The following is a 16045-nucleotide window of genomic DNA, read 5'->3' as shown; positions in this document are numbered from 1 at the left end:
TAACTCCATCATCTTCGGCGTTTTGTTCCTCTTTGCCATCATCCACCCGATGTGAGAGGTCGCTGGAGTCCTGTTGGAGTTTCAATCGCTCCTGTTTCAACATCTTTCTTAGACGAGTAGTGGCGTAATGCCCATGCATCTGTCGTAGTAGTATTGGTTGGTTGGTAGGATGGATGGTTGATTGGATGGATGGTTTGTTGGTTGAATTGTTGGTTGGTTGATTGGTTGGATTGGTTGGTTGATTGGTTGGTTGGTTGAATGGTTGGTTAGTTAGTTTATTGATTGGTGAGTTGGTTGGTCGATTGAATGGTTAGTTGATTGGTTGGTCAATTGATCAATCTGATTGGTTGGTTGGTTAATTGTTTGGTTGGTTGTTTTGTTTGGTTGGATGGTTGGTTGGTAGGTTGGTTTGTTAGTTTTCTGATCGGTTATGTGTATTACAAACATTTTTTGAGTGAGTGCTTAAAGACTACTTTAAAACAAACTTCAAAAAACAATCTTTCATTAACGAAATTTGACACGTACAATAACAACATCTGATCAGTAAAAGCCGTTTCATCGATGAGACATCCTATCAAATTGGTAAACACAAAACTAACAACAGCATGAACGATGTCTAGACCAAAGACACAGCCACACCGTTATTCCAACAGTTGCAATGACAGCAACTAAAATCACATCAATACATGAAGTACTGCGAAAACAACCACAATCGCATCAATTAATCAACGACAAAATCAACGATATCACCAATCACATTAACAACGACAACACTGAAAACAACAACAAGAGCAACAACAAGAGCAACAACAAGAGCAACAGCAACAAGAGCAACAACAACAAGAGCAGTGGCAACAACAACAACAAAAACAAACCAATGTTTCCGTATAACCCAAGGCCGATTCCATAGGTTGAACTTTTGAGATAGTGAAAAATCTTGAGACAGCAGATGATGATAAGGTCGGAGACTTGTTGAATCTACTCTTGCCAACATTACCACCATCATTATTGCTGTTGTTGTTTTTGTTGTCATTATTGTTATTGTTGATTATGTTGTCGTTGTTGATGTTACTGTTGTTGTTATTGCTATCATCATCATCATTTTTCTTACTACCAATGCTAATTTGTTTGGTCTTCTTGATGTATCTTTTGTGACCGTTATTGCTGGCTATGTTTTTAGCGTTATTGCAATTTTTAATGCTATTGCTGTCATCATTATTATCGCCATTATTAATATTTTCAATGTTGTTGTTGCTGTTGTCGTTGTTGTTGTTGTTGATGCTGCCAACTTTGCTTACACTAACTTCCATAACATCGAAGTTGTTGTTATTTTTTTCCATATTTAAATTTCCAACTAAAATCTAAAATGCTAACAAATTTCTTTCTTAAAATAACTTTCATAATTTTAACCACATTAACAGAAAATATCAAGTTAAATGTCGTTATCCATCATCAGTTTCATTTATTTATAATAGATTTCTATACATCTACAGTATTCAACACATAACGCATAAGCGATCGTTGCGAAAAATAACTTCTCTATAGCACAATATGACCTCATACAACTCAGTATAACATCTAACTGTGTATTTTAAAGATTCTCTGTATTAAGTATTTTATTATACCAAAATGAACGACTACAAGTTTTTAAAAGGGTTGACATTCATAAATAAATGTGTAAATAAATACAGATAATGTTCTTATCAATGTTTGTTTATCATTCAATTCATTTATGTAATGATGATGATGTATGTATATGTATGTGTGTATCTTTTTATCTATGTGTGTATGTACGTGTTTATGTTTGTGTGTGCGTGTATATATATATATATATATATATATTATATATATATATATGTGTGTGTGTGTGTGTGTGTTGTGTGTGTGTTGTGTGTGTGTGTGTGATAAAATTTAATAAACAAGTCGTATTTTTAGAGAGTTGTTATTATCAGTGTTGTTAGAAATAATAAATAAATTATAAGTTATGATATTAAAAAGATGTTATAAGTTTCGCATATATTTTCATTACTCCAGACATAAAAATGAATAAAATACAATTTTTTATTGATTATATTATTACAATTATTATTATTATTATTATTGCAATAATAAAATACTTGACTCCACTTCTGACTATAAAAACTTATTTACATATTTTATTTGGTTCGATGTGTGTGTGTGTGTGTGTGTGTGTGTGTGTGTGTGTGTGTGTGGTGTGTGTGTGTGTGTGTGTGTACACAAAAGTAAATCATACTTCTGTATAAGATTATATATATATGTAGTTATGTAATAATAACGGCAGATAAACACACCATCAGCCCGCAACGGCAAAAACAAATCGATTAAATTGGGACTACATCGGAGAGACGTAGAACAAATTTGACCGTCAGCCTCGATATTTATATACTTTATCAAGAATTTAAAAGTTCAGATGGATAAAATTCTCTTATTTAGTCTTTATTAACGGATAATTAGCGGTTTAAAATACATCAAGTGCTAATTTAAATATTTTCAAGAAGAAAGCTTATTTTCCGTCGCATGCCGTTTAGCTGATTGATTAGATGCGTGCTCCTTTGCGAGCGCGTTTGTACCTTTGTGTATGTGCATATATGTGTGTTTTTGTATAAGTGTGTATTTGTTTGCTTGCATGCGTCTATGTGTTTTATATACATAAAGTCCTTCATGGATGACACCACGGTGCTGACAAAGTCTGCGATATCTGCGAAATCTGGATGAGTTGCTGTGTTGGAGCAAAATGAAATTCAAACCGGAAAATCAAGAAGTTTGTTACCGACTAAAGAAAAACCGAATCTCTACAGAAATTTTACAGTTGAGCAGTTGGTATCATGCCAGTCTGAAAGACGTTTATGAAATAGAAAAATTAGAAGATACTTGCTCAAAATACTTGGAAATTGTCAACAAAGTGGAACTTCAAGGCAAATTCAAAGTATGGCTGATTCAGTTTGTGGTGGTAACAAAACTTCTATGGTCTCTAACAGTTCATGAAGTCAGCTTACCCAAAGTAGAGAGCCTTGAAAGAAAAATCAACCGGTATACACGTAAGTGATTGGGACTTCCTCCAGGTCTGACATCGTTAGCGTTATACAGTAGAAGTACGCTACTATGACCCCCTCTGAAGTCTCTGGTGGAAGAATTCAAGGTTGCAAAATTAGGTGTCAATAAATGTTAAACAACTCAGCTGACGAGTGTGTAAAAAAAAAGTGAAGCCATCGTTAAAAACAGGGAGAAAATGGAACGCAGAAAAAGGCTTGAAGAACTACCCATTGTTCATAAACAATACAGGAGCGAGACCAGACGTGCTGGTTTGAGGCTAATTTAGCAGCAAATCACGCTATAAAAACAGCCAAGTATGAAGAGCTTGTTAGTGAGATAAAGCAACGTGGGTTAAGGTGTTTGTTTAACGCAGTTGAGGTCAGTGCAAGGTGTTGTTGGTTGTTCAGTGTACAACTTTCTGAAGAATTTGGGTTTGACAGGTAAAAGACGATCGAGTTGTATGAAGGACATAGAACATACAGCCAAACAAGCGTCTTACTGGATATGGTAATGTAGGAAAAAAAGGAATGCAAGTTTAATTAGTTAACAGACGAGTTTGTTTGCATGTAAGGCTTTCGATTACTCAACACTCCCAGATTCCGCTTAGCGTGTTACTTGGTTCGTCGATCTGACCTCTGGATGTCGCCCTGTTTCTCGGGAGCGTCAGAAAGTTAAAGGGCCGAAACACTCGTTGACGAAAACTCTTCCTCTGAAGACTCTCGCTGAACGCTCGTTATGTTCGAGTTTCTCCTCTCTCTCTCTCTCTCTCTCTATATATATATATATATATATATATATGTGTGTGTGTGTGTGTGTGTTTTAAATAAATTTGAAAATATTTTTCTGACGTATCGTTAATATTTTATTTCGTTTATTAAGATAAAAGATAGATTAATAAAAAATAAAATAGACAATTAAAATAATATACTAAGATGATATATAAAAAATAACCTTATAAATGAATCAATGAATTATTTATTTACTTAGTATGTAAATAATTAAATAAACAGTTAAATTCAAACACTTGAATTCTACTTGAAAAAATATGTTGAGAGGGGATGGAGACACAACCACACACAAACATTGTTATACGAATACATAATGTATAAATACATTTCTCATCTGATTACAAATTCAAAGGCTTCAACAAGCAGTGCATGCACGTTAAACAACGCATCACACAAACGTTGCATGTGGTAACGAAACAACGAAAAAAATTTTCTTTCTATAACTGCTAAAATTCCCAAAATTCTAAAATATTCCAAACAGTTTGAGAGTGATGAATAATGAGAAGTATTTATTTCATTTCAAAAAACTGCAGATCTCTAATACAAGTATTAAATATTCGATACCATCTAAATATGTGAATATGTGAAATAAATTAGATACTGAGTAGAATGAAAAACTAAAGGGCAACTGTAAACATCTTGTAACCATGTAATAATACCCGATCTTCTAGATGGAATGGTGGTTCAAAAATAAAATTATGTAATAAATTTTATAATAATTTTTATAATAAGATAAATATAAAAACAAGTTATAAATATGTGAACATATAAATATAAACAATTTAATTATTATTTTACAATTTCGTGTCATCAGCTAACACACAATTCAAGTAAATTGGAACTATGCAAACGTAGTGGAAAATTTTTTGGTTCGGAAGAGACATATTTACTGGGGGATCAAAAAACTTAAGTAAATCTGACGACTGTTTCCAATGATTCACCATTTACAGTTAGTTTTATCGTCTCTGAACTGATTAAATAACTAGACAATCCCACAATGAAACTGACTTTGGAGTAGAATACCAAAAGATAGTTCAACAGCAAATACATCCATCACCAATTGCTGACTTTAACAAAATGTTTTCGTTCAAGAATTAAAAAAAAATTTTTGACCACAAAACCAACGGGTATGGATAAATAAAAAAACAAATGACTAAAAATACATTTATATACAACATACACATGTAGGTATATATAGAAAGATCTATATATGCATGCAGATATATATATATAGCTGCAAGTCTAAAAGTCTAATTGATAATTGAGAAATAACGATGGAAAGTTTGTTTATAAGGCACGAGAAATGATGAGAGAATGCATATGGAAAACATTAAAAATGGCGTTTCAAATTTTATATTTAAAACGTATTTTTAAAAAAATATTGAACGTGATTGAAATAAATAAAGAATGTTCATCTAATCTATTAGAAGTAAATCACCAACCAACCAAACACCCAGCTAGTTGCTCCAGTAACAACAAATAGATTAATAAACCACATTCTATCTTCAACAGTACCATATAACGACTCCCCAACTTACTCAATTAACTAATCATTTAATCGCTAGATTAATTAAATTAGATTAAATTAATCAATTAATTGATAAAAATAAAGGAATTAAATATTCTGAGATGTCATCGGATAATGTGGGGAGATTTTAGAAAATAAGAGTTGTGACCGTTTAATTATACGTTGGTGCCCTTAGGTGCAGGCAGAACTTATCGAATCAAGTGCTTATTTTCGTTTGACGTGTGTTTAAGAGATGTCCAATCGAACATTCCAGAAATATGTAAAAATAAATTAATCATAAAAAAATTGAACGAAAAATCCAACTTAAATTCAAGTATTGATAAAGTATTTCAATCGAAAATCAATCAAATTCGTTGATTAATTATAACTAGATTGAACATTCCGCATTCAAAAACAAAGTCAAAAATTAAATCAATAAAATGCAACTTATAAAAATAAACAGAATTGAATTTATTCAATCATTGGTTTATTCATTCATTCACTGGTTTGGTTCATTCAATCATTCATCAGTTTGGTTCATTCATTCATTCATTCGTTCGTTCATTCGTTGAATTAATTATTAGTTGCAATAGTGAATTTAAGGCCAATAAGTTGATAAGCGATTTCATAAACAAGGAAAGCATTGTCATCTGTTGTAATATTATTATTATAAATTTTAGTATTATTGTTATTATTATTATTTTTATTATTCTTGTTATAATTCTTGTTATTATTACGCAATTTCTTCATTAGATGATATATCAGTTGACGGGATGGTGTAAGTTCATCATTGACGCATTCCTTCAATGTTCTTTGCAGGCTTGTTGTGAGAGGCTTCAAGTTTGTGGCTGTTGGAAGTGGTGGTAGCAATGAAGTTGTGGCTGTTGTGGTAGAAGTTATTGCGGTAGTAGTTGTAGCAGACGTTGGCGCTGCATCTGCCGTTGCTTTTGCAGCTGTCGTCGCTAGAGGCGTTGTTGTAGTTGTTAGCACATCGTTAACGTCATCAGTAATATTATCATTGTTAATTTTATTGATATCATTTTCTTTGTTGTTGTTGTTTCTGGTGTTAACGATATTAGTGTTGTTGCTGTTGTCCTTTAGAGATGTGCTAACCTCAATCTGATTTGTGGAAAGGTTATTGTTGATCAACATCCTCTTTGTTTCAAGTACAGTTAGATAGGAAAAATTCACAATTTCAAATATTAACAGAATTTTAAATAGAAGCAAAATTCGACCTTATTCACAAAGTTAAACACTTTAAAGTAACAAATAAAAAAACTACACCTTAAAGTTATCTCGATCCTCGTCATAATCATCATCATCATCATCATCATCAACAACATCACTAATAATCATCACCACAACTCTGACGGCCAGTGAGTAACACTTCAGTGACGTCAGAGTAGGGATGTGTTGGTTGAGAGCTTCGGAAGAGAGATGGGCGGACTGCCTGATTAATTTATCTATGCTCACGTCATCTTCGTACTCGGATGGCAGTTTGTTCTCTATGACGTACGCTTCCAGCCACCTGATGACGTCACGAATGATAGAAACAAAAGATACCGAATATTCAAGATAAAAATTTTTAATAATTTTTCGTTTACAATATTAACCATTCATATCTAGTATTAATTAAATAAAACAAAGAATACAAATAAAATGCAGATAATATAAAAATAAAAATTAATCACAACAAAAAAAAAGAAACAAAGTCTCTCACCTAACACATTCAAAATTCTTCAGTCCATCCAACTCATCATCATTATCATCAACTCCACCCATTTCACCAGCATCGTTATCATCACCACAGGTCAGTCGGTAATCATCACAACCGTTGTAGAAGAAGAATCTATTGAGGAACCTTACACCGGGACTTTCTGGACCAATTTGGTTCCTTATCATCCTACTATACTCCAGTGAACATCCTTCTATTTTACTCGTTATTCTAAAATTATTATCATTATTATAATTATTATTATATGCAATAAATTATTTGATAATTATATCAATAGTTTAGTTAATTTTATTTTTTTAGCCACGAGTTTGATTGTCAGATAAATTTATAAAGAAAAATAATTTTACTCCACCTAATACGGTGAATAATAATAATAGTAAAATAATAATAATAGTAATTAAATTAAAAATTATTATTATTACATAAGTAATTATAAATTAATTAACCCAGGATTGAGTAGGGCATCGCCATCCAACCACTGAAACATCAGTTCACTTTTGATCAGTCCACCACTGACGATGACGTCATTATTGTCATTATTATTATTCTTCTTATTATTATCATCATCATCATCGTTTACATAATCATCGTCTACTTCATACTTGTCAACATCATCATCATCATCATCGTTGTCATCAATATATTTATTATTATTATTATTATTATTATTATTATTATTATTATTAACAACATCATCATTATCATCATTAGCAGCAGTAGCATTGCAATCTTTCATCAGCTTCAAGCATTGCAAGAGATTTTGGAATGAATGGGCGTGAAGAGTGAATGAATGAATGTGACCATCATCATCATCATCACGTATTGTTGTTGTTGTTGTTTTAGTTGGTTGTGATGATGACGGTGGTGGTGGTCGTGATGATAATGATGGTTGTGGTGATGATGATAGTGGCGCCTTTGTCGGAGGATGATTTTGAGATTTCTCTTTTTTCAATATAAGCAAGCAGCAACCTGTAGAGTTGTTTAACATCATCATCATCGTCATCATCATCATCATAACTGCACTACTCCTCATCATCATTATCGTCATCATCATCGTCATCATCACCAACTCCATCCCGTCATACACAAAAACATATGAATGATACATGAACGAACAAGCGTCTATCTATAGATTTACTGTCATCACATACCTTGGAAACCACAACCTTCATTATCATCATTTAAACCATTTGCTGATTTGCCATTGGTTAATTCGATAAGCCAATCGCCATCAAGTATTCATAAACATACTAAACGCTTTAGACGGCATGGTGGTATAGTTGTCAAGGTGTTTGTCACTTTTGTTTCAGCAACCGAGTTCGAAAGCAAAGAGATCCTGGCCTGTGACATGTGCTTGCTTGGCGTGTGTGTGTTTCTTGCATATAGCTCCGAGATATAGTTAAGAAAGGACTGTAAAAAAATTAATACAGGAAACTGAAAAAAAAATTATTCATGTGTTTGAATACTTGATGGTGATTGGCTGGTCGAATCAACCAATGGCAAATCAGCATAGTCAGCATGATGACGACAAAGAGGATGATCCGTCGACATCATTATGACGTCATCTTGCATGTTGTTTATTATGTACATCACCTGGTGACGAAATTATCGATGATATCAATATGATGAAAAATTTATTCATATCGAAATAAGACATGATGATCCTTCTTCATTCTCATTAACATCGTCATCATAAATATTACCGTCATCATCATTGTCGTCATCATCATCGTCGTCGTCGTCGTCATCATCATTATAAGCTGCCTTATCATCATCGTTACAATCATCATCGCCATCATCATCGCCATCATCACAATCACGCACCATGACGTCATCATTCACGTCATCATTCTCGTTAGAATCAAGAAATGAAAATGACTAAAACTGCACCGAGACCTGTCTGTACTGATGTCTAGGAATGTTTATGACGTATCTCCTGATGTGAAGAGGACGACGACGACGATGATGATGAAGAAGATGATGATTACGATGAAGATGACGATTACGGTGATGATAATAACGATGATTACTATATACAGTAAGCCCTTCAATAAAATGGTTACTATGGTAACCAATGGTGGTAGTAGTAGTAGCCGATGCTTTGGTGTTGATGTTGTTAGCATCAGTAGTAGGAGATGGAGAAGTGTTGCTGTTGAATTTTGTTGATGTGTTTAGAGTTGATGTGTTGTTGAGAGTTGATGTGTTGAGAGTTGATGTGTTGCGTGTTGATGTGTTGCGTGTTGATATGTTGCGTGTTGATATATTGCGTGTTGTGCTGGCATTTGTTGATGTTTTGGGTGTTGTTAATGTTTTTGGTGTTGATGTGAGGAACTTCATTGACGTGTCTAGTGTTGTTGATGTGTTAGATGTTGTCGATGTGTTGTTGTTGCTGCTGCTGTTGTCTATAGTATTAGGAGCAAACTTGCAGTTGTTGTTGTTGTTGTTGTCGGTTGTTGCATGTCTCTGATGCACGCTGAACAGTGGGATAGGATAACCTATGGCCGAGGTTGATTGGTTGACTGATTGAAAGATTGGTTAATTGATTGGATGATTGATTGAAAGATTGGGTGAATGATTGGATGATTGATATTTTTCGTTGCTGATTGGTTGGACAAAGATGACTTTTTCCAATTCAACAATCGAAACAAAAAACGTAAACTAGACCAAAGAACTAACTAACATTTCTGTTCGCGGGCCAAATTCAAACACATAAGAACCGGCAATCTTCTTGCTAATTTAAGTTCACTTTCCACCAAAGAAACAGCAATTAAAAATGAACTCTTTGGAAAATATCTTAATTTTAATAAATTGTCTATTATACTGAACGAATTGCTTTTTGAGTCTTTATAACAGCTGTTGAAATTACGATGCTTTTGATGTTGTTGATGATGATGACGTTGTTGTTGATAATGATGATGATGACGTTGTTGTCGATGATGATAATGATGATGTTTTTGTTGTTGACGTTGTTCAGAGCCATACAAGCGACACTTCATGACATCAACAAACACGAAACCCTCAATAAGCCGTCTGCTATCATTATCATCACTTACATCATCATCATCGTCGTCGTCATCACCTTCATCACCACCACCACCATCAACTTCGACCCCACTAAATGCCTGATAACCTTTAGAATAATCATTATCATAATCGTCATAACCACCAACACCACCTCTACCATCACCACCACCGTCATTATCATCATCACTGCAGCAATGCTTTCTTTGAAGTTTAACACAATCCAAATGCTCTCTGGTATGACCTTGACAGACGATCGAACGACGAATAATGAATAAATTAACCTAATTAACATAATTAATTCGCCGATTATTATTAACAATAAGTAGAATTAATATTAAAATATATTTATAGTGAAATAAAATTAACTAACCAAACTATGAATAACTAACCGAAACTGGCTTCCTGGTAGAGGTCGCTAAAAAATTTAAATAAATATGCTGGAGGGAGGTTGCGATTGTTGATGCTATTGATATCTTCGGTGGTGTTGTTTACATTATTAGTTTTGTTATCATTTTGGTTGTTGTCGATGTTGTTGTTGATGATGATGTTGTTGTTTACGTTGTTGTTGCTGATGCTTACGTTGTTGTTGTTGTTGTTGTTGCTGTTGATGATGTTTATGTTATTGTTGTTGTTGATGTTTTCGTTGATGTTGATGTCTACTTTGTTGTTGTTGTTGTCGTTTTTGTTGTTGTCGTTTTTGTTGTTGTCGTTTTTGTTGTTGTAGTCACCGATGTTGTAATTGTTTTCAATGCTGTTGCTATCTTTAATGTGGCATTTCATCATTAAAACAATTTCCTTCTGGCTGACAACGTTCATACCTCGCGTTATAAACAACAGAATATATCCCTCATCATCATCATTATCGTCGTTACCATCATTACCATCATCATTATTCATATTGGCAGGTACGATGACACTGAGTTCATCGTCATCATCGTCATCCTTATCGACATCTTCATCATTTTTATTTACACGCACACGCGATGATGAACTAACATTAATGACGTCATCATCAGCGATATCATCGATGATATCATCAATGATATCATCGATGATATCATTGATGATATCATCGACGTCATCATAGTCTTTACTTTTGCTGCTGTTTTTGTAATCATTTTCATCACCATCATTATTTTCGTAAGGCTGATTTGATAAAGATGATGACGATAAGCACTTCCCTGTGGATTAATTTTATGACGTCAATAGTCAGGCAAGATGAAAAAATTCATAACAATAAAAACTCTCAAACTTAAGCAACAATTATTATTATTATTATTAATACGAAAATTTATATACATCGCTTTTTTATTGTTGAATCTCAAAAGCGCTACTAAATCATAGACAAATAAGACGGACATTCATTGTGCAAATAAATAAGTTTTAAGTTGACTTCGAAATTGTAAATATAATAGGTTAGGGTCACGTAAGTAAGGAGGTAAACCATTCCAAACAACCGGGCCAAGAACTGCAAAGTTGCGGGAACCCGTCACCAACTTTGTGGTCGGGATAAAAAATAAATAGCGCTCGGTTGATCGGAAGGAATATTAAATACTAAAAGATATCAACGAGATCATTAAAGATATCAAGATATCAACAAGAATCAACGAAATATCAACAAGATATCAAGATATATACACGATATCAATATATCAACAAGATATCAACAAGATATCAAGATATATACAAGATATCAACCAAAAACAACAACACCAAACAGCAGTGTTAATAACAACTTTAACAACACAACAACAACAACGATGAATAATTATATTCCATAGATGAATAATTATATTCCATAGAAAACTAATTTTAAAAAAGACCAAAAATAAAAGAAGCAACTAACTCGACAGGAGCTTAACAAGAACTATTAAATTTGGATTTATTAGAAAGCATAATGGTCTTGGGTCTGAATTAAATAAATAAAATAAATAAATAATAGAATAAATAAATAATTAAATAAATAATTATACTTCTTTCATCGTTAGTATTATTATAACTCATTACAACAATTTAATCATTATTAACTGTTGTTATTATTGTTATTATGTATATTATTATTATTATGTATATTATTATTATTGATATTATTATTATTATTATTTATATAAATAATTAATAACTCTTAAAAATTTTTTTTTTCTTCTAATAAACAACACAGCAAACGGACAGATTAATTAATTATTCCCTATTACAGGTATGATAATTATAACAAATTATGATAATTTATGATGATTAATTTTTTTGAAGAGTAATTTAGTTTATTTTTCTTGTCAGTCTTGTCAGTTTATATACTACAATCTCTATCAACCCTTGTCGAAATGAAATAGGTTTTCGTAAAAGTACCGAAAAAAATACAAAAAAGTACAAAGATGAGACTAACCCGTGAGTAACAAACTTCGGAACGTTTGGTTAGTAACATTGTACTGGACTTAAAAAAAAAATTTTAATGAATTTTCAATTAATTTTTAGCCAATCAGCGAAGATGACAAGCACATTCGGCCAATGATAAATTAACCGATAAATTACTCAACCAATGATATTCAACAAAGCAAAATATAAATAGCTAATCGTATTTTATGTAAAATTCAGTTTAACAAATAAAAAACCTTACAATGATTTTTAACAATTCAAGAATCAATCAATCAATCAATTGATCGATCGATCAATCAATCAATCAACCAACCAACCAACCAACCAACCAACCAACCAACCAACCAACCAACCAACCAACCAACCAACCAACCAACCAACCAACCAACCAACCAACCAACCAACCAACCAACCAACCAACCAACCAACCAACCAACCAACCAACCAACCAACCAACCAACCAACCAACCAACCAACCAACCAACCAACCAACCAACCAACCAACCAACCAACCAACCAACCAACCAACCAACCAACCAACCAACCAACCAACCAACCAACCAACCAACCAACCAACCAACCAACCAACCAACCAATCAATCAATCAATCAATCAATCAACCAATCAATCAATCAACCAATCAATCAGGTATTGGTAAAATGAAAGAACCAATAAATGAATGAATAAATGGATGAGTGAATGAATGAATGAATCAGACAACCAATCAACAAATCAACTGACTAACCTGGCCGTTGTTCATTCCTGGTTAATAGTGGAGGCAGTTTAATTTGATTCGTTGATGAATGACTTGTTGATCTGCTGTTTGATTGGCTGTTAGAAAATGTAACTGTCTCATTGGACGACTGACTTGCATTGAAGGACACCATTGGTCCTAAACCTACGTCATCATCGTCGTCATCACCAACATCATGATAATAGTAATGATCTGATCACAATTTTCAGCAATCATTATAATTGAGCAGAAGAAAACCATCACAGCCATTAATAATAGTTGTCATCTGATTCATCATCGTCATCATCATTATTTCCATGGTTACTATAATACTGTAATTGAATTACGATCATCATCATTGCCATCATCGTTATCATCACAAACATCAACATCATCATCATCATCACAAACATCAACATCATCATCATCACAAACATCAACATCATCATCATCACAAACATCCTCACCTCCTGATTCTCTTGGAAACTTCTTTTTGTACTGCTTGTAACAGAGCAGACAAACTCTTACAAGTTTATTATTATTGCTTTCATTATTGTTATTATTATTATTGTTGTTATTATTATTATTATTATTTTGGTTGTTGTTGTTATTATTGAGAAAGTGAATTGCTGTTCTTCTGTCTGTGCATGCACTACAAAATATCTGCGTTTACAATAGGCAGAATGAATTTAGACAAAATGACACTCAAATATCATTCCACAAAAACGCACGCACACACGCACACACTCACATACACACACACACACTCACATCCACACAAACATACACACACACACATATGCACTGCAATGGCGTTTCCTTCTTGTGAATGCAAACATTATGCACAGACAAACTCACAGAAACAGAACACACACACACACACACACATACATACATACACACACACATACCATTCCACAGAGCCTACAATGATGTTTCCTTCTGGTAAATGTGAACCTTACGTCGCACAACATACATCGGTCCGTGCAAGCATCTTCAAGCCATATTGGTTTCTCTGGGGTTTTGCAATTTAATATCATTATTAAATTACTAAGATTATTATTTATCGTTGTATTATATTAAGATTATTATTTATCGTTGTATTATATTATTAAGTTAATTAAAACCAATCAAAATTACACAACAACAAATTCTTAATCTTGAATCAGAGAACTTTTTTTATTTTTAAAATTTTTCTGAAAAATTTTTTTGAAAAAATTGAAAATTTTTGCGAATCATCATCACAATTTCTCAGAAAACAGTTTGAATAAAAACCTAATTAACATTTTACATGAAAAAATCGTCACAATATAGAGAAAGGATTAATATGAATTTAGTATTAGTATTTATCATTATTAATAACATTACGTGTAACTTATGTAATAATTATGATAAGTATATTCTACATTTAAATCCCTATTTATGAAAAAACTTTTACAATAACCTTTGTTAACTTAACAATGAAAAACTATTTTCTCAAGTACAACAAAGATCAGAAAATATTGCACATTTTTAATCCAGAATAATGTTGTTATTTATTACTACAAAAAAGTATTATTTTTTTAGGTACATGTGCTTGGTATGTACACAATTTACTTAATATTATATATTATACAGTTGGTTAATTTAATGTTTTTTCCTTTGTTGGGGGCATAGAATGTTCAGTTTGTGCCCTTTAATAACAAACTATTATTATTATAAATTCTTTTCAAATAAATAAATAAAAATGTCAGCTGATAAAAATGTGAAATTAAAAAGAGAAAAATTTGTAAAATAGATGATGATGATGTAGCCATAATTCTGACAGACAACACTAAAAAAAACTTTACCTTTGAATGAACATTGAACATTATATCGGCTGATGTTTATTTTAGTCAGAGGTGTCTTATTATTTGAAGAAGGCAGAGTTAGATTAGCATGATGTTCATCATCATAAGAGCCATTGATTAGATTTCGAGTTAGGGCTTTTATAGCGGCATGATATCGACTGACACTGTCATACTCTCTTTGGATATCTCGGTTGACGCTTTTAATGAGGTCGTTTGTGAAGTTGGATACATTCTGTTGGAGTAAAAGATCATCCTCTATGTCATCTAAATCTTTCTGCTCTTGTTTTTGTTTTCTCAATTTTGATGATGATTCAGTCAGGGGATGAGTTTTGTTGGCAGGTGCTAATGAGGCCAGTTTGTTATGTTTTGACATTTCATCAATTTTTTTTTTTTCCTGTGTCTGTATTGTATAATGAATAATATTCATAAAAAATGTAAATATTACTTATCTTCTTTAACACTTTAGCTAGAAAAGTGAAAGTTAGATTGAGAGGATCAGAGATTGAGATTGAGAGGATCAGAATACTGAATCAACCAGGATCATCAGATCACATGACAAACAAAATTATTTTATTAAGAAAAAAATCAACTAAACACAAAAAACCTGATGATAAATGATAAAAGATGAAATATTCAGCTAAATAAAAATTAATTCTAAACGATGAAATAAATAAAATAAAATAGAGAATGATTAAAAAATCGTTTATTTATTTACAAGTGAAATTTACTTTTAAACTTTTAAAAGTGAGCTTAATTCTAAATTTTTATAAATAAATAAACTGTAAGTACAATTTACATTATTAACGTATAACTTTACAAATTTTAATATAAAACTTCTATTTTTATTTAAATTTTTTAATCAAATGATAATCTTATTTACAAAATTAGATTAATTAAATGAACTTTTACATCAAAAGCTCGTCACCATAGAAACGTGCACCAAACAATGCGTATGGTTACGAATACAAACACATGGTTATCAAGCCATTGTGGTGGTTATGC

The 16045-nt window shown here is 32.3% G+C and overlaps 1 protein-coding gene across 1 annotated transcript; it reads right to left on the bottom strand.

Annotated features, from left to right (window-relative positions):
- Positions 1-5922: 5922 nt before the first annotated feature.
- Positions 5923-15416, bottom strand: HELRODRAFT_164579 (hypothetical protein; the record flags this gene model as incomplete). The annotated part of the gene is made up of 15 exons (XM_009029482.1): positions 5923-6468; positions 6709-6877; positions 7070-7294; positions 7531-7634; positions 8673-8677; positions 9148-9429; positions 9765-9864; positions 10138-10349; positions 10498-11289; positions 11955-12017; positions 12492-12539; positions 13350-13427; positions 13682-13877; positions 14126-14229; positions 15044-15416. The coding sequence occupies 15 exons, from the start codon at positions 15414-15416 to the stop codon at positions 5923-5925; spliced, it is 3297 nt and encodes a 1098-aa protein (XP_009027730.1).
- Positions 15417-16045: the final 629 nt, after the last annotated feature.

Source organism: Helobdella robusta (assembly GCF_000326865.2).
Source record: "Helobdella robusta unplaced genomic scaffold HELROscaffold_6, whole genome shotgun sequence".
In the NCBI taxonomy this organism is placed as follows: domain Eukaryota; kingdom Metazoa; phylum Annelida; class Clitellata; order Rhynchobdellida; family Glossiphoniidae; genus Helobdella; species Helobdella robusta.
Note: the sequence above shows the minus strand (reverse complement) of the source record. Positions and strands in the feature narration are given on the sequence as shown.